The sequence below is a fragment of the Pholcus phalangioides genome, unplaced genomic scaffold, assembly GCF_987345545.1.
Source record: "Pholcus phalangioides strain wild (caught in Gottingen) unplaced genomic scaffold, Ppha-v1.0 ptg000016l_1, whole genome shotgun sequence".
NCBI lineage: Eukaryota > Metazoa > Arthropoda > Arachnida > Araneae > Pholcidae > Pholcus > Pholcus phalangioides.
Genome location: NW_028301609.1, coordinates 7,298,898 through 7,322,402, shown reverse-complemented (window position 1 = coordinate 7,322,402; position 23,505 = coordinate 7,298,898). Strand labels below are relative to the sequence as shown.

Here is a 23,505-nt window from a genome sequence, read left to right as displayed (position 1 = left end):
GTGACCAGCCACTAGGATGCGCTGTCATTGACAGCGTAAGTCATTGATTCTGCCACTTAGGGGCCATTCTAGTGTTAGGTAAGCAGATTTTCAGCCATTTTTGACTCCCCCTCCCCCCCCCCCGTCAGCAAAATTTCGTCAGCAGCTTATAATATTTCATATCTTCAAAAAGGGGTGGTTGATGACGTAAGCAACCTTCAAACCCCCCCCCCCTTTGTCATCAAAAGTCAGCAAATCCGAAACCCCTCTCTCCCCCCCCGATGCTGACGTAATACTTTAATGACCCCCCCCCCCCCCTTATCGTCATTTTTACCGTGGCTTGCGGAAAGAGTGGAAAGGCGGGCATGCATTTCAAGTATGGTGCAGTGAACGGGAATGCTCAGGAGGTCATTAAAGACAGAGGAAAGTTGGAGGACACCAGTAAATGCACCAGATCGAAAAAAAATAATTAAATTAAGCTATTGCATGCCAGTGTCGGTGTGAGACAGGCTCCATCGTTAGTGACATGCGGGATACAGGGCATCCCAGGAGTGTGAGGACGTCACAAAAAAAAGTCCCGTTTCACGCAGTCACTGGTGAGATATCTAAGATTTTTCACGTGTCTGTGCGAAGCGGGCTCCATTGTCGCGACATTCAGGATACAGGGCGAATAAGGAGTGTTGGGGAACGACACAAAAAGCCCGCTTCACGCAAACACCGGTAGGTGCAACCTCAGATTTCTCGAGTGTCTATTATGCAGCGACGTGCAGGATACGGGGGCATGTGACGAGCATGAGGACGAGAAGCAAATTTCACGCAGACACCGTCCGTCGCAATATCTCAGATTTTTCGAGTGTCTGTGCGGCTCGGACTTCTTTGTTTGCGACACGCAAGATACAGGGCATGTCAGAAGTGTGTTTACGACGCCATAAGAATCCAGTTTAACACACACACGCACACATCGATGCAATATGAGATTTTTCGAGTGTCTGTGCGAAGTGGGCTCTTTTGTATGCGACATGCCGGATCGCCAGGGCATGCCAGGAGTGTGAGAACGCCGCCAAGGCCTCCTTTGTCGCGAAAGGCAGGATACGGGGCATATCAGGAGTGTGATGACGTAACGTTCCACGCGGAAACTGGTGCAACATCTCGAAAATTTCTCGAGCGTCTGTGCGGAACGGACTCCTTTATATCAGCATTCAGGATACAGGGCAAGTGAGGAGTGTGAGGACGTCACAAGAAGCCCGTTTCAAGCAGACACTGGTGCGAATATCTCGAGGATTTTCCAATCTGGCACACTTCTCGATGAAAACCCAGCCCATCCCTTCTTCAACAAATCCACAATAGAAACTAAATATTAAGTGGTAAAACCAGCGTTATACGCATTTAATGCCAGCGCAGTTACTAGACTGCTGCGACAATATTATATAAATGAGTCCTACCCAGTGCCGTCTTGACGCATGGGATCCACCCGGGCATGGCCTTGTGGGGGGAGGGGGCTGGCCTTAAGTGCAGAGAGGGGGCATCGTGAAATGAGATTGAGATATGGTTAAAATTTCTGAAAGTAAACATGCCTCGACGGGGGCCAGAATAATCACTTTGCCCAGTGGTCCCAGGATGCTCTTGAGACGGCCCTGGACCTATCACTCCTTGAAGATTTTCCCATGAGTTCTGAATCATCCTGTATGTACACATACTTGATATTATCCGCTGTAATGGTAAATTTGATCAATTCATCAAACATTTATTATTATTAGTCTCCTCCAGTTCCGGCTGATGTTGACTCAAGTCAACGAATTCATGGAATCTGCTATAGACAGCATGGCCCTCAGCAACAAGGAGTAAGTCACTTTTGAACGTCTTTACCGTGACTTTATCGTGGGTATCCTTCGATTCCAATGACTGATCTCCCTGTTTGTTTGTGGTTTTTTTTTTTTTAAAGTCAATGGCTGCGATCGGAGGGAATCCAGCCGTTCCTGTTGACGTTCCGAGACTTGAGTTTGGAGAAACCGTTCCTGACTCAGCGGGACCCACTCTTCAGGTACTCTCTGATCGGGGTGCTATTCACAACTTCTGTACTGACGGCTGTCGGCGCTATTTCTAAGCCAAGGTAAGCAGCTCCGTCGTCTCGTAAAAACTACAGTATATTTCAATGTTAAAATATTCACGTGATTACCAGACCAGACCAAACACGGTTTGCAAAGAAATTATCCTCACGAAGGAAGGAGGGTCTTTTTTTTTTGATTGCTGAAAAAAAATTAGTTCAAATTTTTGTGGATAGAGGGCACTGCAAGAAAGAAAATCGGTGAATTTTGAACCCTTCTTCGGTCTCTTCTGTCACCGAAACATTCGTAAAGCTTCAACCGGTGATTCGTAGTTTGAGGTAAAGAAACTTCACTATAGTGCAATCAACCACCAATAGTATCCACCAATGTCACACAATGAAAACCTTATGGAAGCGCCAGTAACAGTAAAATTCAGGAATGAGCTGTTAATCGTGCACCTTGCATTTAATAGGACTCTGATTTACATATTTCTAGTAATTTGCTCTCGTACAGCGTCCCTCTATCGACAAAAATTTGAACTAATTTTTTTTTATCTGTTCCAAAAAAAAAACCCCTCTCGTAAGAATAATTTGTTCGCAAACACCGTATTCAAATATACCGATAATTCCTTCAATTCTTATTAATTTTTTAAATCATTTACGAATCTATGGGACACCCTGTATATCCTTCCGTCTGGGTAAATGAGGTTATTATACATAAAATACCAAGCATTTTGGTAAATTTTATAAATTAATCACTTTCACCGGTGATTATGCGTACTTACCCACGTCTTTGGTAAGTTTGATAGATTTACCCAAATTTATCACTTTTACCGGTGATTATGAATAATACCCAATCATCGCGTCGTTGAAAACATGACAGATCGTACTATATGACATACAGTACATGTATTAGACCATTATATCGGGGTACGACCATATTCATCAAACATACCAGACTTATTTGGAATTTTTTTCATATTTATCAAACTCACCAATTACACTAGGGCAGCGGTTCTCAACCGGGGCTCCGTGCGCAACTCGCAGCGGCTCCGCAGCGACTCGGGGAAAATAAAATGAATCAGTAAATTTGATAGATAAGTAAATAAGAGAGGCCTACAAAGTTCTGCCATAAAAATTATGTACAAAAAAGGGCTCCTCGAGTCAAACAGGGCTCCGCCATAGAAATTATAGGGCTCCGCGAGTCAAAAAAGGTTGAGAACCGCTACACTAGGGTATTATGCATAATCACAGACAAAGGTGATAAATTTCCAATAATTACATACGTGATTCCTTGTGAAAACTAAAGAAAAGTGTTTTCCGTTTCAGGATCGAACGAATACTAAGGGAATTATAAAGTTTCGAATTTTTGTGACGTGTCAGTTTTCTAACGGTCAGTTACGCGCCAAACACCCAACTAAAGAAAAAAAAGTTCCCCATGCAGAGCAGGTTGGCGGTAATTGAAAATGAACTAAAATATTCAATCCCGAGAGAAGCCACGTTCACACAGTTATTTTCTTTCACGATTGGCACTCCCCACCCCTCTTCGTGTAGAGTGATGTTAACCTTGTTATTAAGCGCTCCCTTCACCCCACTATATATTAGCAAAATTATCTCCAGATTTGTAAAGCGTTGGCCAAACGAGGTCTATTGGAAAAATTGTTTTCCCAAAATCACTACTTTTTCGCCAAAATGTGTTTCTTTTTTCTACTTCACTGCTAAGTAAAATTTTTCGAAGGAAAAGGCAAAGGAAAAAAAAACCGGTTTGCACAGTTTTGGCTTTCGTGATTACTCTCAGGGTTATAGCATTGCTATCAGCTTAAAAACGCCAAGTTATACGTTTGGTGCACGTTCGGTGAATTCGGCAGGATCCGAAAGTGACGTCATCAGTGTTTTTATAATTCGTTATAATTCTATAAAAATATTGGTCAAACCAAAAACTTGAAACACTTTTCCATATCAGTCGGTGGTATCCACCCTGTACAAGGAATTGTGTTGAACGTCAGCCTACTCCAGGATGGCCCTCTGTCGTTTTAATTCGTCGCTGTTTCGGAAAGACGCCCCCCCCCCCCATGGCATTATGCCACTTCTAATTAATTCCACTCTGGATGCATTTTACACATGTTGAATTTTTTTTTTCCCCGCTCCGTTTTCTCTTTTAGGCCTTCTTATTTCGTGGCGACGCACGTGTTAGCATTCCTCGTGGGTATCTTGAGCCTACTCTGCTTCTGGGTGTCGTTCATATGGGTGAAGCTTAAAGTAAGCATTTACGTATTTCGCCTCTATCAACTCATGTAAAAATTCTGTCGAATCTTCTTCCAGAGACGGTCGGTGGACATCCCTGAGGAAGAAGCTTTCCGCTCTTCTTTTCAGGGGTGTCCCATAAATTCGCATATAGTTTGGAAATTCATAAAAATCGAAGAAGAATTGGCATATTTTAATGAGGTTTGCAAAAAAAGTTAATCTCACGCAGTGTAATTTTTTTTTTCAGTATAGGGAAAAAAAAATTCATATTTTTGTCGACAGGGGGCGCTGCATGAAAGCAAATCACTGGAAATATGCATATTACAGTCCTATAAAATGCAGGGTGTACGATTAACATCAGCTAGCTTCTGAATTTTCCGGTTATTGGTGCTCACATAAAGTTATGTTTGTGACGTTGATTGGTGAAGCTGTTTCACTTCAGCCACGAATTTCCGGCTGAAGCTTTACGAACGTTTCGGGTAGAGAAAAGATTGAAGAAAAGTTCAGGTCTGGAATTTACAAACAAATGTGATTTGTTTCCATGCAGCACCCTCTGATGACTAAAACTTGAACTATTTTTTTGATGTGCCAAAAAAAAAAAAGAATTCTCCCTTCGTGAGAATAACTTTTTTACGAAAACCACATTCAAATATACCAATTCCTTCGATTTTATGAATTTTTAACCTATGTACGAATTTATGAGACACCCTTGCATCGTGACAATTTGTTTCTCGATTTTTACCTTATGACGAAATGACGTGCGTTTCATTCATTGTGTTCTGACCAATTATACAGAGTGTTCGCTGTTAATGGACAGACAAACTCAGGCATCAAGAGCAACAAAAACCGCAGTGGGACATGGTGTCGCAAATCACGTTGAGAGGGTGAAAATCGCGAAAATAACGCATGATGTGTTACATACCCAAGAAGGCGGATCGCGGGACCCGTTGCTTGGCCTCCACCGTCCGCCGGACCACTCAATCCGTGTGACTTTTTCCTATAGGATCACCTTAAACCACTCGTTTATGTGACGCCTGTGGACACAACGCAGTCGGATGCCGACAATCGAAGTGATGCCGAAGCTGGACAATCTAAAAACATGGATGACTGTGATTAGCTGATCCACTGCGATTCGAAATTTTATATTCATTATTGGCAATCATTGGACTTAGATTACTGACAGTCATTGGATTTAGATTATTGACAATCATTGGATTTAGATTACTGACAATCATTGGATTTAGATTACTGACAATCATTGGATTTAGATTACTGACAATCATTCGATTAACTGACGATTACTGGATCGTTTATGAGAATTCCATCATACTAAGCCATCATCGTATAATCTGGTTTATGATTTTGATTGCCTATCGGCGTTTGTTGTTTCGATTTTAGTTTTCTGTTATATGATCTCAGATTGACGATCGTTTTTATATATATTTTATCTTTGTTGACATTGTCCAAGGCGACAATGTTTTGTTGTTTATAATAAAACTTTGCGGATACACCCATCCTTCGGGAACGCTTCGATGTCGGGAAGCGGGGTGTGTCCGGTCTTCAAAGGTCAAAGGACACAACGGAGGATCTCATAGCGCGGATTGTCGTCGCAGCGGCAGACACCAAAAGCGTACCTGGTACCTTCGAGCGCGTCCTGGAATCGTTTTTACGTCGTTGTAGAGACTGCGCAATGACGTCAGCGGCGGCCACGTCGAATAACTCTTGTAATAACTAATCACAAGTAAATCTTTTTTTTTGCAGTTATTATTGTACTTTTTTTGTCGTTCCAGCGCGAAGTCGTGCGTTGACGACCTGCGTGCGTTTTTCGCGATTTCCACCCTCTCAACGTGGTTTGCGACACCATTTTTTGTCCCTCTTGATGCCCTACTAACAACTCTCTGAGTTTGTCGGCCCATTAACAGAACACCCTGTATAACTAACTATATAACGGTGATCGTTATTATTGCTATTTATTTTGCAAACGTTGAAAGTTGGCCGAACCTCACCTGGCGAACATTTTCCACGTGGTGACCGGCAACGTCTTCGTCCGGATTGGCATCTTCCTGATGACGTGCACTCTGCTCGGCCTCATCACAGTCATGGGAATGGTAATTGACGGTTGTTGTTATATTTGTATATATATTCATTGATTCTATCAGTTAAATAACTTGACTTGCCGGTTGCGTCTTGCCATTTTATACGCACGATTTTAACATGGGGGCTAAGCTCATTGGTTGAGATCTCGATTACGTGAGTAAAAGGAAGTGCTAAATAGGGTTTATATACGGAAATTTCGCATCCTGTGAAATTTTGCTTTCGTAAATTTCGTCCCTAACAATTTCGCCTTCCCTGACCCAAAGGAGTGGCTAAGCGACAGTTATGAGTCAATGAATGACCGTAAGAATGACCAAGTGAGTGGGTGAGTGATCGCATGAGTGACAGAATGAGTGAATAACCATTAGACTGACCACGTGAGTGGGGAGTGACCATATGAGTGACCAAGTAAATGACTGTGTGAGTGATCAAGTTAGTGATGGTATGAATGACTATATGAGTGACCGAGTGAGTGACCGTATGAGTGGACAATTGAAGGGGCTGAGTTACCGTATGAGCGAAAGACCATAAGACTGACCAAGTGAGTGACCAGATGAGTGGGCATATGAGTGATCAAGTTAGTGATGGTATGAATGACTATATGAGTGACCGAGTGAGTGACCGTATGAGTGGACAATTGAAGGGGCTGAAATACCGTATGAGCGAAAGACCATAAGACTGACCAAGTGAGTGACCAGATGAGTGGGTATATGATCGCATGAGTGACCAGATGAATGGGCATATGATCGCATGAGTAACCAGATCAGTGGATATATGATCGCACGAGTGACCAGATGAGTGGATGCATGACCGCATGAGTGATCAATTGAAGGGGTGACTGATCGTATAAGTGAACAAGTGAATGGGTGGGTGACCATATGAGTGAGTGGGTGAGTGACCATATGAGTGAATGGGTGGGTGACCATATGAGTGAATGACAGTATGTGACCGTATGAGAGACCAAGAGAGTGTGGCCACTCACACGGGCACTAACTTGATCACTCATACAGTCATTATCTCACTCACACAGTAATTCGCTTGGTCACTCATATGGACACTCAGTCACTCTATTGATCATTCATACGGCCATTCACTCACACTCACTTTTTGAATGATTTCGAAAATTCATCTCTGTGCTACCATGAGGGGACTCGAACCCCGGTCTCTCGTTTGCCGGACGAGTGCTCTAGCCCCCCCCCCCCCAACAATTGTTTCCATGGCTTAATGGAACTCGTCCGGCAAACGGGAGACCAACGTTCGAGTCCCGTGGAGACAGAGATGAATTTTTCTTCCTTAATCATCATCTCCAAAAAAAAAAAAATAAAAAAATAACCAGACTTTCGACGCCCTGTCGGTGCGGTGGTCGTAGTAACGGACTCGCATCGCGAGGTCCCGGGTTCGAATCCCCACTGGTGCGACAGTGGCGGTCGGCTGAAGTTGGTTTCCTCTGTGGTTCCCAACTTCTAGGCGTCAATGCGAGCCGATTTCCCCGTTAAAAAGTCTCGCCGCAGAGAGAGCAACAGGCCTACAAACGGTACAAATATGCAATCATTACACTCCACTCGCGTCGCTTCCGAAATATACATAGATGGCAGCACTGAAAAATCAAACACGACACCAGACACGCACTCAGACTGTTAAGGTACATACTTATACTTCCAGCACAACTCACAAGGCGGTAAATCGCCCATAGATGGCGACAGACCTGAGTTGTGCTCGGTTTGAAAGAAAGTCGATAAATCTTGTACCCCCAAATTCTCTCCTACAGGAAAGTTGCGGCAACATCGCCTTTGGACAAATGCACCAACACCACATGCGCTTCGAAAATTCGACGACAGTCCCGCTGGAAGATCATATCGCTTGCCAACACCCTACAGTAAGTGACTAAAGATTGTTACTTGATTACTTCGGTACTACAGTAGAACCTCGATTATCCGGGCGGGGATTAAACGGGCAGGAAATTAACTATGTACGGAAATTTTAATTCCTTTTTTCAAGCTCTTCCCTATCCGTGTTGGTGTTTTTTTCATTGGTAGCTTTTGGTAATAAAAACAAACATGTATTGTATATACATGTCCAAACATGTACATTGCACATGTCGTAGATTTCTTCTTTTTTTACGCAACACCCCTCCCCATTTTCAGAACCTTTCTCTTTTCTTATATAACAGCGCCGCCAAAACAGAACTGTAAGCAGTTTGTTGAGTTTTTGCAATACGAGATCTCTTGTATGTGAGAGAAGCCGCTCTCTGTCCACACAGCGTGTGGACAGAGAGTCACAGCGGCGTCACAAGCGGCGTCAAATCGCCGCTTGTGAATACGTGTATATGTTTTACTGCCGAAGCCCGAAGTGCGGCCAATTCGTGACGGGGGCCTGCCACATCGTGAATTGGCCAGACATCCCTGGCCAAAGCTCGATGTGTTGATACAAGACTGCCCGGTATATGAGCCAAATGCATTTTTTTTTTCAATCGGCAACGTTCAATACATGTCTTTATATACTGTATAGCAGCTTTATTGGATTGGATCCATGTGACGAGAGAAAAACTACATAAATGGTTACGTAAACCGTTTTTCTGCCAAATTTTGGAAAAAAAATGATTACCGCATCGTAATAGCGGTAGCCATAACTAACGTGGACCCCGGGCCGTCTTAAGAGCGTCGGGCCAAGTGGTTTCACTGAGGCCCTTTCTGGCAAATTCTCGAAAAATTCAACTGCTTCTCATTTTTCTGAGGCCCCTCTTGTCTTGAGGCCCCCGGACCGTTCCGGGGTGGGCATATGCGTTAAGACAGCTCTGCGTGGACCTAGTTACTGCTGCTGTGGTGGTCGAGTGGTTATAGTGACGGACTCGCGATGCGAGGATCCGGGTTCGAACCCCACAGTGGTGGTCGGCTGAAGTTGGTTTTCTGTGGTTCCCAACTTCAAGGCGCGAATGCGAGCCGATCTCCCCGTTAAAAAGTCTCGCCACAGAGAGCAGCAGGCCTACAACGTTACAAATATTCAATCATTACACTTCACTCACAATTTGAAGTATAGATGGCAGCACTGAAATATCATACACAACACTAGCTACACATTCAGACTGTTAGGTATACACACTCACTTTGTTCCAGACTCTGCCACGAAGCTGGGCTGGAAGAGATCTCGGCAACGGGATAAGTCCGGTGGCAGAGACCCTAGCGTTCATTCATTCGTGGACCTAGTTATCACGAAAAAATGCGCAACAACTTGACGATGATCCCGAATCATGTCTTTCGCTTCGGACTTTGGCCAGGGATCACCGGCAACTTCACGACGAGGCCGGCCCCGTCGCGAATTGGCCAATTTCGGGCTTTGGCAGTAACATATATATATAAATATCCTTTTCGTAAAATAAATATGTGTTTCTTCTTAAAATTGATTCGTGCTTTGCCATTCGAGAGCTTGTGAGAGATATTATCCGGAATACTGTAATATGATACGTATGTTACTGCCAAAGTACGAAACTGGCCACTTCGCGAATTGCCCAATTTCATTAAATATTGACCAGGCCAATGTACGAAATTCGGACATTGACCAGCCAGTTCGTGAAGTGGCCGGTGATCCATGTCGAAAGTCCGATAATAAAACACATGACTGGCTTTGGCCAGGGATCCGAAATAACCGGTCAAAGTCTGAGTCATTTTTTCAATTCGGACTTCGGCCAAAACTCTTGGCCAATTCGCGAAGTGGCCAGCCCAGTCGCAAAATGGCCACACTTCGGGCTTTGGCAGTAACATATACACTGGGTGGTCATTTTAAACGGGTACCTACTTTTTTTTGCAAATTTTGTTATTTTAAAATATTTCTTTCACTCCCGGCGTAGTTTTTCGGTTATCCGTATTCCCATTTCCCCCAGCATTATCCCGGATAATCGAGGTTTCAATGTAGTTAGTAGACGTAAATTGCTGCTCCTGCATTATGTCATGCTCCCCTCCGCGACTAAAACATTCAAAAGTATGTTCTCCTAGTACTTCCTGTGGTGCGCCGTTCTCACCATGACAACGGTGTCGGTCTTCCTGAGGGTCCACTTCTTGCTGAAGACGATGGTCAGCTGCGGCGTCGTGGCCGTCTATTGCTCCGTCATGAGCAGCAATCCTGGGCTCTTCAGAACCGCTCAGATGGAAGAAGAAAACTGGTGAGTTGGAGACGCGGAAAATACAATTACAATGTCTTACCAATATGTGTATGTCGTAGTAAATGGAAGAATATAAGTGATCTTAACGTATTAATTTCCATCAAGGGATGGTCCATCGGGCGAAATAGAGCATTACTGGTGCCTTGGGATCACGTGGCTACTCCTACATCTCTTAGATAGGCAGGTAATCATTGTTTCTTCTTTCTTAAACGGCTGCATGTTGTTGAATTTTAGTTACCGAAAAGGATCTCCGCCATTTGTGCGGATTTAAATGTATTAGGCCACTTCTACGCTATTTTTTCCAGGTCGAATACATCGGTCGACTGGACTATTTATGGAAGAGGAAACTGAAATTGGAGCAAGAGGAAGCGTCCTTCATGGGCCTCGTTAACAAGACGCTTCTGCGGAACATCCTTCCTGAACACGTGGCCAAATATTACCTGACCAAAGAGTCAATGCACTTGGATGTGAGTGAACTGCTTTCCAAACAATATATACTTGCAAAAGAAAAGTGGTGTTCCCCCCCCCCCCACCAAGCAACTTACATTTACGAAGCCCTAAAACGATAGACTAAAACTCCACTTTCTTCTATAGCGAAGGGCATCTACAAGGCCCAGAAGCATACCCAGTGCCCGAGTGGCGGAGTGGTAAGATTCTCGTCTTCCACTATGAAGGTTACCATCAAAAGGCCCACGTGTCTGAATCCGGGCAAGAACAATTTCTTTGCCGAGGGCGATTACCGATAGATGGAGCCTTCCCACCCAACTCCACTGGACAGAAATTGCCGAATGGCGATGTATGACAGGAGTTGTTGTGCGGTAAAGTAGAGTCATATGGAGGGAGGGATGATACAACATAATTATAGCAACGAGTATCGATCAACATTTCCACAGCATGCATTACGCGCACATGTAAATCAAACAATTATGCACATCATGGGTGAGGAGATACGGGGGAGAGGCGTTGCTCCCTTCCCCAGCGTGGAACCAACTGATCAAAGGAATATGAATTGACATCATCATCATCATGCCCCCCCCCTCCAAACTTTCAAGTCTATCTCCGCCTATGATGCGCATCCACACACAACCGACGACATTAGTTTCCCAAACGTTTTAGTCAATCATCTTCAGAAATTTAACTGTTTTTCCTCTCCAATCGCCTCCCCCAACCCGTGGGATCCTATGCCTTCTATCGTCCCCAGGGGGTGCGATGTTGTCCACTTTGGGAAACACTGATTAGTGATAATAAAAACGAATTTTTCCGTTGATATAATGATTTTGATTAACTCGATTGTGTGTGGTCTGTTTAAATTAATTCGTTTTTTTGTGCCGTGATTCTGTTCTAGTTAGACCTTTACCACGAAGAGTATACCTCAGTAGCGGTGATGTTCGCTTCGATACCGAACTACATGGAGTTCTACAGCGAGTCCATGTTCAACGACGAGGGAAGGAAATGTCTTCAGGTCCTGCACGAAATCATTTGTGGATTCGACAAGGTGAGTGAGGAAGTCCCTCAACTCACTCACAACCAATCTCTGCAAAAACTACGTATTGCACTATGCGAATACAATCACGAAGGCCATAACAGGCAAAGAGCCTAACGAGAAGTGGCTGAAAAAATATGACAAAAAATACAGTTGTCAAATACATATATCTAATGTCTATACAGGGTGGGCAAAAAGCCCGTAGAAACTTTAAAAATGATTAAAAACCGGAAAAATAACCGAAATAAAAAACAGTTTGCTGGGTTAGAATCGCTAGGTCACGGGAAAGACAGGAAAAAAACAGCCGATTGGTGGCACTTTGGTGGAAATATGTATATGAGATGGTTATAAGAACTTGCGCTCCTAATCCACAACCAGTTCATCTTTATAAACCGTGTATGTGAACCTGATGCACTCTGCCGTTCCTGGATTTGTGACTCGCCTGCAATGTGTTACCACCACAGGGGCGATGGTGGTGGTCATGTGGACCACATAATGCTGTAATAAACGATTTGGAGGCATTCTGTGTTCGTTATTTGCGTATCTTTTCTTTGACTTGTGTACGTCAGTGCCACCTATTGGCTGTTTTTTGGGTTTTCTTTTTTTTTCGTGTCTCAAAAAAATTCCCGTGACCTAGCGATGCTAATCCTGCAAACCGTTTTTTTATTTCGGTTATTTTTCCAGTTCTTATGAATTTTAAAGGTTTCTACGGACTTTTTGCCCATCCTGCAGTACAAAAACCAAAAAAAAAAAACCCGATCACGAAAGCTTGTACCTATTTGGTTCATAAAAGAGTGCTTAGGAAATAGCCTGTCACAAGGAACCGCTAAAGAGAGGTGCAGAAGAAAGACCGAGAAATGGGCATGGAAATTATACATGTTTTATGCAGGCAAATAATTTATTTATTGTATTTAGTGGTTATCTATCATATTGGTAGGTATCATATTCAGTGGTGCAAACAAAGTGGAACTCACACATGTTCCAGACCAGTGTTTCCCAAAGCGGGTAATATCGCCCCCTGGTGGGCGATGGAATGGTCCAAGGGGGGCGGTAGAACCTATTGATTTAACATAGGATCTTATGCGTTTACTTGAGTTCGGGGGGCGATGAGAGGGAAAAAATTTCTGATGAAGGGGGCTATGGAACAAAAAGTTTGGGAGACTACGCTCCAGGCGGATGTTTTTCAGCCGACGGTAAGGAGGAGCTTCGATAATGGTGTGGGCGCAGCATTTGCTTCTAATGATCAGGTTTCCTTAACTTTTGAAATCGGTCGTCAAAACTCTGATGCTTTTTCAAGGAGATAGATCCTCGAGAACAATTTGCTACTGATTGTACAAGATTCGGGAGGACCAAACTTGACATTTTAACATCATAACGTGACCACTCAAAGATCTGCTGCCACAAAAAAAAAAAGAATCTCTTTAATCGCGTATCGGTTTTGGACTGGCCATCGATGGGTCCTGACTTGAGTCCTCTTAGGAATGTACGAGGCATACTCACGATAAACGTGTTTGGCAAATGAAATACAGTGATTTTTCGAGTGCTGATGACTTTGATAAGAGCTCTATCGAGGTACAGTTTCGATGTTGGAACCCATGGCCCTCACAAGGGGTGGGCTGGCAAGGCTCCAGCATTGAGCCCCGGGATGATTTTCATTATTTTTTGTTTTTTCACGCTATAAATCCACCATGAAGGAGCCCGTGAAAGTCTGGTCAGGGGGGGGGGAGCAAAAGATCCCAGCCTAGGGCCCTACTTCAATAGGATGTGGGGGGCCATGTTGAAACCCTACAGAATTAAATTTGATCCGCGGAAGATAGTTGTGTTTGAGAGAAAAAAGTGGAAAGTCCATTAGCTGTATATGTCCATGTAATTTCTGTAAATCTGAATTTTTTCTCTGAACTTTTGAGACAGCCATTTTTAGTATTTTGCACACTATAAATATTCTAAACGTTGTTTCTCTTCGAAATTCTTTTCCCCCATAAATGTAGAAATGCTTCAGGTATAACCCATTAAAAGCTAAAAATTTTACTAGTTATTTTAATAAACGTTCATTATCTAAACTTTTGAGACGGACTGTATGTCTATTGTATGTCAAAATGTCCTTTGAAAAGAAAAAAAAAACCTAATCAACTAATTAATTAATCAATTTGGGTCAATATATCTCTTTACTAGGACCATTTGAGTTCGGCACACCTTTCTATGCCTACCTTAGGCCTTAACTTGAAAAAAGAATCATTAAAAACCATTTAAAACCGTTATAAACGAGAGGAGCGAATAGGTTATAACGATTGATGAGATGTAGTACAATCATTCCTCGATATGACGTCACTACGCGTATAACGTCAGTGTTTTTAGAAATCACAGTAGTATAAAATAGCAAATTTGGCTTACCCGTTATAAATTTCACATTTTTCATGAAGTCATTTTTGTTCAGTCCTCGGATTGATGTTATGTCGGGGTCTGGATACGTAGCATCTTATGCAGATCATCTGTTTGATTAAGACCCCTGTGAGAGAGAAGTTTTCAAGAGTATGTACTTCTCAAATCTGACATACATTTCTCACACAGCTGATGTACGAGCCACAATTCCTCAAGCTGGAAAAGATCAAAACCATCAGCAGCACTTACATGGCAGCGTCCGGCCTGCAACCTGGGAGGAATTCCAGCAGGACGTCCTGCGAGGTATGAAATATAAACTGATTCTGGAGAACCCAAAATTATATGATTCTAGAATAACTTTGATATGATTCTGGAATCACATATAATGATTTTGGAATGACTTATAATGATTCTGGAATAACTTCAAGTGATGCTGGAATCAGATAATGATTCTGGAAGCACATGATTCTGGAATCACATATTTATGATTCTTGAATCACATGATTCTGGAATCGCATATTTATGATTCTTGAATCACATGATTCTGGAATCACATATTTATGATTCTTGAATCACATAATACGATTCTTGAGTCACATAATACGATTCTTGAGTCACATAATATGATTCTTGAGTCACATGATATGATTCTTGAGTCACATGATATGATTCTAGAATAACTTCAAATGATTCTGGAATCACATATTATGATTCTTGAGTCACATAATATGATTCTAGAATAACTTCAAATGATTCTGGAATCATATGTTATGATTTTTGAATCATTTATGATGATTTTGGAATCACTTATGTTTATTCTGGAATCCCGAATGATGATATTAGAATAACTTCAAATGATTCTGGAATCACATATAATGATTTTGGAATCACTTATAATGATTCTAAAATAACTTCAAGTGATGCTGGAATCAGATAATGATTCTGGAAGCACATATGGTTCTGGAATCACACATTATGATTTCGGAATCACACATTATGATTTCGGAATCACACATTATGATTTCGGAATCACACATTATGATTTCGGAATCACTTATGATGATTCTGAAATAACATATTATGATTCTGGAATAACATATTATGATTCTGGAATCACTTATGTTGATTCTGGAATCACTTATGTTGATTCTGGAATCCCGAATGATGATGTTAGAATAACTTCAAATAATTCTGGAATTAAAGATTATGATTTTGGAATCACTTACAATGATTGTGGAATCACTTACAATGATTGTGGAATCACTTACAATGATTGTGGAATCACTTACAATGATTGTGGAATTACTTATGATGGTTCTGGAATCACCATAATATGATTATAGAATAATTTCAAATGATTCTGAAATGACATTATGATTTCGGAATAACCAAGCGTGGGCCATTTCACAGGTGAGACTGAACAATATTTGATTCAATTAATTATTCATTTTTTAATGGCATGTAGAGCTCGGAACCAAAGGAAGACCTCGTGCAGAACGTGATGGTTCTCACAAAGTTCGCCGTCGCCATGACCGAGACCCTCAACGAGATCAATGGCAGTTCCAGCCATCATTTCAAACTCAGGATAGGTAAGTCATTCAATTCATCCAAATTGGCGATGAAAAACCGATGGAGATTTGATATTGGAATTGAGAATTTTTTTGGTTTCTTTTACAGTGGGACAGGGGCGCACAACCTTTCCGGCCTGTGCGCCAGAAACTTGTGCATATGAGGTGACCATATGACCCATATTTTACGTGACATGTCCATAACTTCATAGCGAATTTTGGCCATCCCAACTTTTGGCCATAACAACAAAGCTAAACTGACGTTTTGGAATCATGATTATTGTCATGACTTTATAAGTTATGTCATGATAATTATCACTCTAATTATAGTCAAATAAATATATTCATCTCACAGCTTTGTCAAACTTTTTTTTTGGTAAATTACATTTTGCTCGTTGCTATTTGCGGTAGCTCCCTATTTCCCGCCATTGGCGATTTTTCAACAATTTTAGCGATAGATGCCAAATTTACTTGCCTTTAGACGATTTTTTCGGCTGTAATTGCCAACTTCAATTGCTTTAAACAATTTTTGTTGGCTGTAACTGACAATTTTACTCGTTTTTGACAATTTTTTTGTCTTTTTTTTGCGATAATTAGCGATATTCCGTATGAATTCGGATTTCCGGTATTTTTATGAAGGAAATATGGCCAGCCTAGGGGCATTTATCGTGATAAGTGTATTGACACTTTACTACCGGAATACCTTTTGCGAGCTGGATGGGAGCTCTCTTGGCGGGCCGCATTTGGCCCGCGAGCCGGAGGTTGTGCATCCCTGCTGTAGGAGGGTCTGTGGTTCCCAACTTCAAGGCGCGAATGCGAGCCGATCTCCCCGTTAAAAAGTCTCGCCACAGAGAGCAACAGGCCTACAACGTTACAAATATTCAATCATTACACTTCACTCACAATTTGAAGTATAGATGGCAGCACTGAAATATCAGACACAACACTAGCTACACACACAGACAGTTAGGTGCACTCACTTTGTTCCAGACTCTGCCACGAAGCTGGGCTGGAAGAGATCTTGGCAACGGGATAAGTCCGGTGGCAGAGACCCTGGCGTTCATTCATTCATGTAGGAGATGGAATCTCTAAAATAAGCAGTGTTGTGATTTCTTTTCATTCAGGTATAGCTGCGGGACCAGTTTTGGCCGGTGTCGTTGGTGCATCTAAGCCTCAGTACGACATCTGGGGTGACACTGTCAATATAGCGAGCAGAATGGACAGTACGGGCATCACTGGCCAAATCCAGGTACGTTCAATTGGATTTGGTTGCGAATGTAGGCGGTCGTCTACTAGGAGCGGGAACAAGTCGTGAGTATGCGCAAGACCGCTATAGCAATCCTGCGCATACACGCGGCTTGTTTTCGTTCGTAGTAGCTTCCAGTGGACGACCGGCCTCCTTCTAGTTCCCCTTCCATAAATTGCATTGTTCTCGAACTCTTTCACACCTGCGGACCGGCAGAAAAGAGGAAATAATTTGTGGACTCCTCCCCCCCCCCCGGTAAAAAATAAATAAATAGAAAAAACTATTTCTGGCAAAAGATAAATAAAAGAAATAATTTGCGGACCGGCAAAAGAGATTAAAAAAAAAAGTAGGAAGAATGATTTTGCGGACCAGCAAAAAATAAACAAATAGAAAAACTATTTGCGGTTTGGCGAAAGATAAATAAATACAATATAAATGTAAATAGGAAAAAGGATTTGTGGGCCGACAAAGGGTGCATAAATGGGAGAACAGTTTACGGACCAGTGAAAACAAACAAATAGGAACAAATCATTTGCGGACCAGTAAAAAATAAATAAAGGGGAAAAATGTAATTTGTGGGACCGGCAAAAAATGAATGAACAGGAAAAATAATTTAAACACCGACAAAACATAGTTCAATAATAGAGATAATTTGAGGAACGGCGCCGCCAAAAAAAGAATAATAATAAATGGAGAGGAAAATTTATTTGCGGACTGACAGAAAAGTAAATTAATGGGAGAAATTGTTTGAGGACAGGCAAAAAAATGATCAAAGGGGAGGAATAATTTGCGGACTGGCAAAAAAAATAATAAACAAATGTAGGAAAATAATTTAAAGATTCACAAAAATAAAAGATATGATTTGAAGAACGGTAAAAATAAATGAATCGGGAAATTAATTTAGCGGACGGACATAAAAGTAAATACATAGAAGAAATGACTTGAGGACACACAGGAAAAAAAATAAATAAATAGAAGAAATAATTTGCGGACCGGCAAAAAATAAATGAGAAAAATACTAATTCGCATACCTGCCTGCTGACGGCCAAGATGAAAATAAATACGCAGTATACAGGGTGATTCAGAAGGGATGGGAAAAAAAGAGGTGATAGTACACACCAATAATTAATTTAGCGGACAACAATTGTCATCAAAGAATGACTTTAGCAATACTGAAAAAAGCAGGGAGGCGGAGCTGCAAACGGAAATATCACAGAGGCAGCATTGCGTAAATGAAATGCATGTCTGGTTTTTCAGTATTACTAAAGTACGCCATATTATCCCGTACGTTGCAAGTGTTAGAACGGTTGCACGCTGGAATAACTTCACAGGGCTGGTATCCGCGCCTTTTATTCACTGTGACTCGCAGTTGCGTATTGGTTTATTCTTCCCCAGGTTACATTTGCACATGCATGAGTGTTTATTTTCTTCCGATAAATGTCAATAGGAATGCCGTTTTAGCGTTTGCGGATCGGCCGTTTCGAAACACGCTAGAGCGTTTGCATTTAATGTTAGACCATGGATTCTTTGATGACAATTGTTTCCATTGGTGTGTACTATGACCTCTTAAAGTTTTTTTTTCCAAACCTTTTCTGAATCACCCTGTATAGAGAAGAGAATAATATATCGAATCTAAAACTCTACTACTATATTCAGAAAGTTCAGGAACTTATTTTATTACAGAAGAATGAATACAGGTAGAACCTGTTTATTTGGTGTTTCCTTCCAAGTGACTACCCTGAGCAATTATGCATTTTTTGCCATTGTTCATGCAATCATGTAAATGAGGATTGCGGTTTTTTTTTGTCCCACCCTCCAGAGTGCCTTTTTCGCTGAACTCGGGGCCGTCTTAACAGCACCATAGGTCCCCGGGCTAAGTGATTTTTCTGAGGCCCTACCAAGTAAACTAACATGTATGCTCCTCGAAAATTTCAACTATATTTCATTTTTGTGAGGCCTCCGGGCAATGCCCGGGCAAACCCATGCGTTAAGACGGCATTGGCTGTGCTTCCTTGGAACTTGAGAATCGTTGCCCTAAAGCTCTTTACGATCACGTGCGTAATATTACGTCCAAACACCAGTGAAATAAATTCAAACAAGTTCTTTGTGTTTTCCTTCCCCCTCCCTTCACCATTGCGAAGACTTACAGCAATTCTGTTATCTACGGAAGTAGCTCTTCCTTACCCTCCTTTCTTTATAATGTATCGTTCTACTATGTACATGTAAGAGAACACGTAGGGGTGTGAGTGAAAAGAACTCCTGTTACCTGGATTATCTAATTATACTTTTTCCTTTAATATTATTTTTCTTTCCTCCTTTTTTCTAACCTGTGGTTTGGTTATGACAAGGTTACCAGATTTATCGCCGATTCGTTAAATATAGATAATCCAAATTTCTTGTCAAAACCTTCAATGTAAAGAGGTCAAGTAAATTATTTATTTGAGGAAAAAGTGTCGCATGGGGCAAGATTGGGACAATATAGTTGGTTGTAGAGTTATTGAAATGTGATGTTTTTACAGGTGATCTGAGACCAGGAGGGACCTGTGAGCTGGCGCATTGTCATGCTGGAGCACCCACGACTTGGCCTTATAAAGATCTGGTCGCTGGTGTCTCACCGAATCATGCAGGCGTTTAGGGAATCACAGGTTCCTTCTGGAATTAGCTCATCTGCCAAAACGTAACATTCCGACACTTTCACAACCAGCTTATGCCCCTGATGTTGCCCCATGTAACTCTTCCTCGGATAAAGAATTTACTTAAGGGGCAACGATTCTTATAGGTTCCGAAGAAGAGCAGCGACGAAGGTACTGGAGGGATGTGACAAAAAAAAAAAAGCTCGCAAATCCACATTCACATCTTTGTATGAACAATGGAAAAAATGCATAATTGCATCGGGTAGTCAATTCGAAGGAAACACCAATTAAACGGGTTCTATCAGTATTCATTAAATAAGTATCGGAACTTTTTTGAACGTAGTGGTATAGCGGCTACATATATTGGTCGAAATTTTCTGCGGACCCATCGGTTGAAGAACACAGCTCTGGAGCATGTGGTTGCCAAATTAATATGCATTGAATCTGTCTTTCTCCAGGTCACCGAAGCTGTGGCCGACGTATTGAAGGAAAGCAGCAAGTTCGACGTGAAATGTCGAGGGCGGACCTTTATCAAGGGCAAAGGATGGATGACGACATATCTCGTGAGTCAATCAGAAGCGACTAGGTTGTAGTTTAATCACGTGATATGTCGTGATAAATATCGTCGTATTGATTTGTACGATCCTCTGGAAGCGAATCTTCAGCTACGAGGATGAAGGAGTTTTTTTTTTGTCGGTCCAAAACGAGATGGACACTGGCAATTTGCGGTGCATCCCAGGACACCGAATAGCTTTGAGCTTGTAGCCAACCAGTCGGCGGTCGTATCTAAATATTTGTGTGTGAATATTTTACTACGATTTAAAGTAGTGCCTCAATAGTGTCTTGTACCATATTTTTATAGTTTATAGATGCAAGTGCGTAATATATCGAACGGAATGGACCTTTGCTATTCTCTAGTCATTGAAGTCATTGGTTTCGATGACGTGCATGATGTTCACATGATTCTCGCATCATTTGTATAACAAGTTGTATCAAACAATAAATTCAGATTTTTCCATGACCCTGTTGTTCACGTGAATGTGGTAAATATGAATCTCTTTCATTTACTGCTTCCGATGAAAATTTAGATAAAGCCAGGATTGACCTATAAAAGTTTTGTAAAACTTCAAAAACGCAACCAATAAGTCTGTTGGTTATATTCGCTAAACGCAATCGATGCGCGTACTGACTGCATTTTTCAAGTTGTATTTTAAAGAACTTTCATCAAACTTTTATAGTGTAATCCCAGTGTATAGTGTAAAGGGTGCGAACACACAGTGCGCGCGTACTTCCGACTCCGAACGTGGGCGGGGTTTACTCGCGCCGGGAGGCTGCACATAGTGCAAGCAGGGTTTCGGCTGCACAGTTACTTTATACTACATTTTTTTTTTGCTCGTTAAACCGGCTGGAAGGAAAAAACCAAAAAAAAAGCAGTTTTGATTCTCAGGGTTACCAATACAGTATGTGGAAAATGGGTAACCATAAAGCGGGGGGGGGGGGTTGACCACCTTCTTTCTGGTCAAGGGCCATGGGTGGAGATACGGGGGGAGCATTGCTTTCCCCCAGCGTCCAAGGTGGACTCGACTGATCTAATGTATATATGACCCCCCAGACTTTTCTCCGCCTAAGTCAAGGGCCAACATAACGGCCAGCTGCACCAGTAAAATGAGGGACTGTTTGCTCATTTGTACACGCCATACGTACTTATAATATGGCAAAACACGGGCAATTTAGTCGATAAACTTTTACACACTGTGGACATATTGTATTCCCCTTTCATCCTTCATAGACATATTCATTGTTTATATCTGGTTGCGTTCTCCAGCCAGATGCAATGTATCAAAACTCAGTTTCTTCTGTAAATTATTCTGTAAATCTATTCGTAGTTTGAATTTCACAAATGAAACATTTGTTCCAATTTTTATTTCTCAAAATAGGCAATTTGCCAATATTTTGCGGAAAAAGTTGCCCCATGTGAGCAATTTGTGTGTTTCAAAAGACGGTATGGTGGTAACATAGTAAAATTATGTGTCACAATGAGAGAGAGAGATATGAATGCAAGTGGTTTTCCGCTGTTGGGGAACGAGAATAGGTCGGATAATGATCACAAATCTGATTTAAAACCTTGTAAATTAGTAATTTTAGTTTGATAATTCATTTTTACTTTGTCGGGGGCCTGCGGTTGCCCCCTCACCCGACATAAAGAGCTCGAATTTATTATTTCTCCCATCTTCTCTGGGCCTAGTAAACTCACCTCGAGAAGAGGTTTAGTTGAATAAATAATAATAAAGTTAATATATAATCAGTTCTTTTTATTCGTTAATCAATAATAATTATAATTAATAATCAATCGGTTGAAAATCCTTTCAGATCACAAGATGGATGCTGTAGGGTGGGATGCTGTAGGACATTTACCTTTGATGGGTTTTTACCGCCTTTGGAAAAAAAACAAATATAGTATAATATTATTTTATAACTATAACATTTTGATCAAGTTCTTTTTAACCAATAAAAATAACTTATCGTAAATTTTTCTCCTAACTGATGTTGAACGATTCTTCCAATGTTTTCAAATTTACCAAAGTGCCAAATTTGTGTTTTCAAAAGAAAATTGGCAAATATAAATTTATGTTAATAAATCAGTATCTTCCACATCGCTTACAATATATATATATATACATCCCGTCGAATATAGTCGAATCCCGTTATAACGAACTCCAAGATACCAGAGAAATCACTTCGTTATAACGAATTTAAAGGTTTTTGCACTGCATTGTTTCTACGTAAACTTATCTGGGGGATTAGGAAAGTGTTCATTATAAAAAAAATACTTTCGCTATAACGGTATTCGACTGCATATACAGTCACCCCCACCCAACCCCCGTATTCGCGTTTTTTTCTTCGGAAAGACAAAAAAAAAGTGAAAGGTTTACAAGAAAAATTGGATATATATTGACTATGCTTGACGAAAGTAAGTTAATGCCTGCTGTGGTCCGCCATTACGGAATCAACGAATCTACGGTGAAATATATCAAGAAAAAGGAATCTAAAATGTTTGTTCAGCCGTATCTGTAGCTGCCTGCACCCGTGGCAGTCGAAACTATGCAGCAACTACGGGATCTATGTGTTTCTCGTACACAAAATGCTGATTTTTGTGAATACAAGAACGGCACAAAAAGGTATTCCAATTGACTGTAATATTACAACGGAAAAGGCGAAAAATTTTACTCTTCTTTAAGGAAAGGGCTGGTGAAACGTCTATTTAATCATAATTTTATGCAAGTAAAGGTTGATTTCATAGGTTTAAGAAACGATTCGGATTACGCAATGTAAAAGTCGCTGTCGAACAAGCCTCTGCCGACCAAGAGGCAGCTAGAAAATTTTGAAATAAATATCCTAAAAAAACAGTATAAAGGTCATTAATAAATGCATCTATACCTGTATCTTTAAGTACAAATAATATTGCATGCTCTGACACCTGTAGGCTGTACTTCGTATGGCCCACGAAAAGGGTCGCACCGATCCGTAAAGAATTTTTAAAGATTATTTTCTTCTTTCGTCGGGTTTTATCCTTATTGAATTACAGATCTCTTGGTGCTGTTGGAACAAAGTCAATATTTACCCAGGGCGACCGAACGTAGCGAGGGAGCTTTGCCCCGCGACCTCCCCACGCCCGAAG

General features: G+C 41.4%; 1 protein-coding gene across 4 annotated transcripts in view; it reads left to right on the top strand.

Annotated features, from left to right (window-relative positions):
* Window positions 1-20,846, top strand: part of LOC149074967 (adenylate cyclase type 2-like) — a 77,693-nt gene extending 56,847 nt beyond the window's left edge. Inside the window, exons 13-25 of one of the 4 annotated variants that reach the window (XM_089245924.1) lie at window positions 1,737-1,820; window positions 1,922-2,089; window positions 4,186-4,282; window positions 6,259-6,375; window positions 8,130-8,237; window positions 10,351-10,517; window positions 10,623-10,701; window positions 10,823-10,984; window positions 11,863-12,012; window positions 14,569-14,682; window positions 15,845-15,968; window positions 17,072-17,196; window positions 20,285-20,846. In XM_089245924.1, the coding sequence (XP_089102050.1) occupies window positions 1,737-1,820; window positions 1,922-2,089; window positions 4,186-4,282; window positions 6,259-6,375; window positions 8,130-8,237; window positions 10,351-10,517; window positions 10,623-10,701; window positions 10,823-10,984; window positions 11,863-12,012; window positions 14,569-14,682; window positions 15,845-15,968; window positions 17,072-17,196; window positions 20,285-20,419 (1,630 nt within the window). In that variant the 3' untranslated portion in view covers window positions 20,420-20,846. Of the gene's footprint in view, window positions 1-1,736; window positions 1,821-1,921; window positions 2,090-4,185; window positions 4,283-6,258; window positions 6,376-8,129; window positions 8,238-10,350; window positions 10,518-10,622; window positions 10,702-10,822; window positions 10,985-11,862; window positions 12,013-14,568; window positions 14,683-15,844; window positions 15,969-17,071; window positions 17,197-20,284 lie in introns of those variants that run through there. The other 3 variants (XM_089245925.1, XR_016194314.1, XM_089245926.1) reach the window with 3 other exon arrangements.
* The last annotated feature ends 2,659 nt before the right edge of the window (window positions 20,847-23,505 follow it).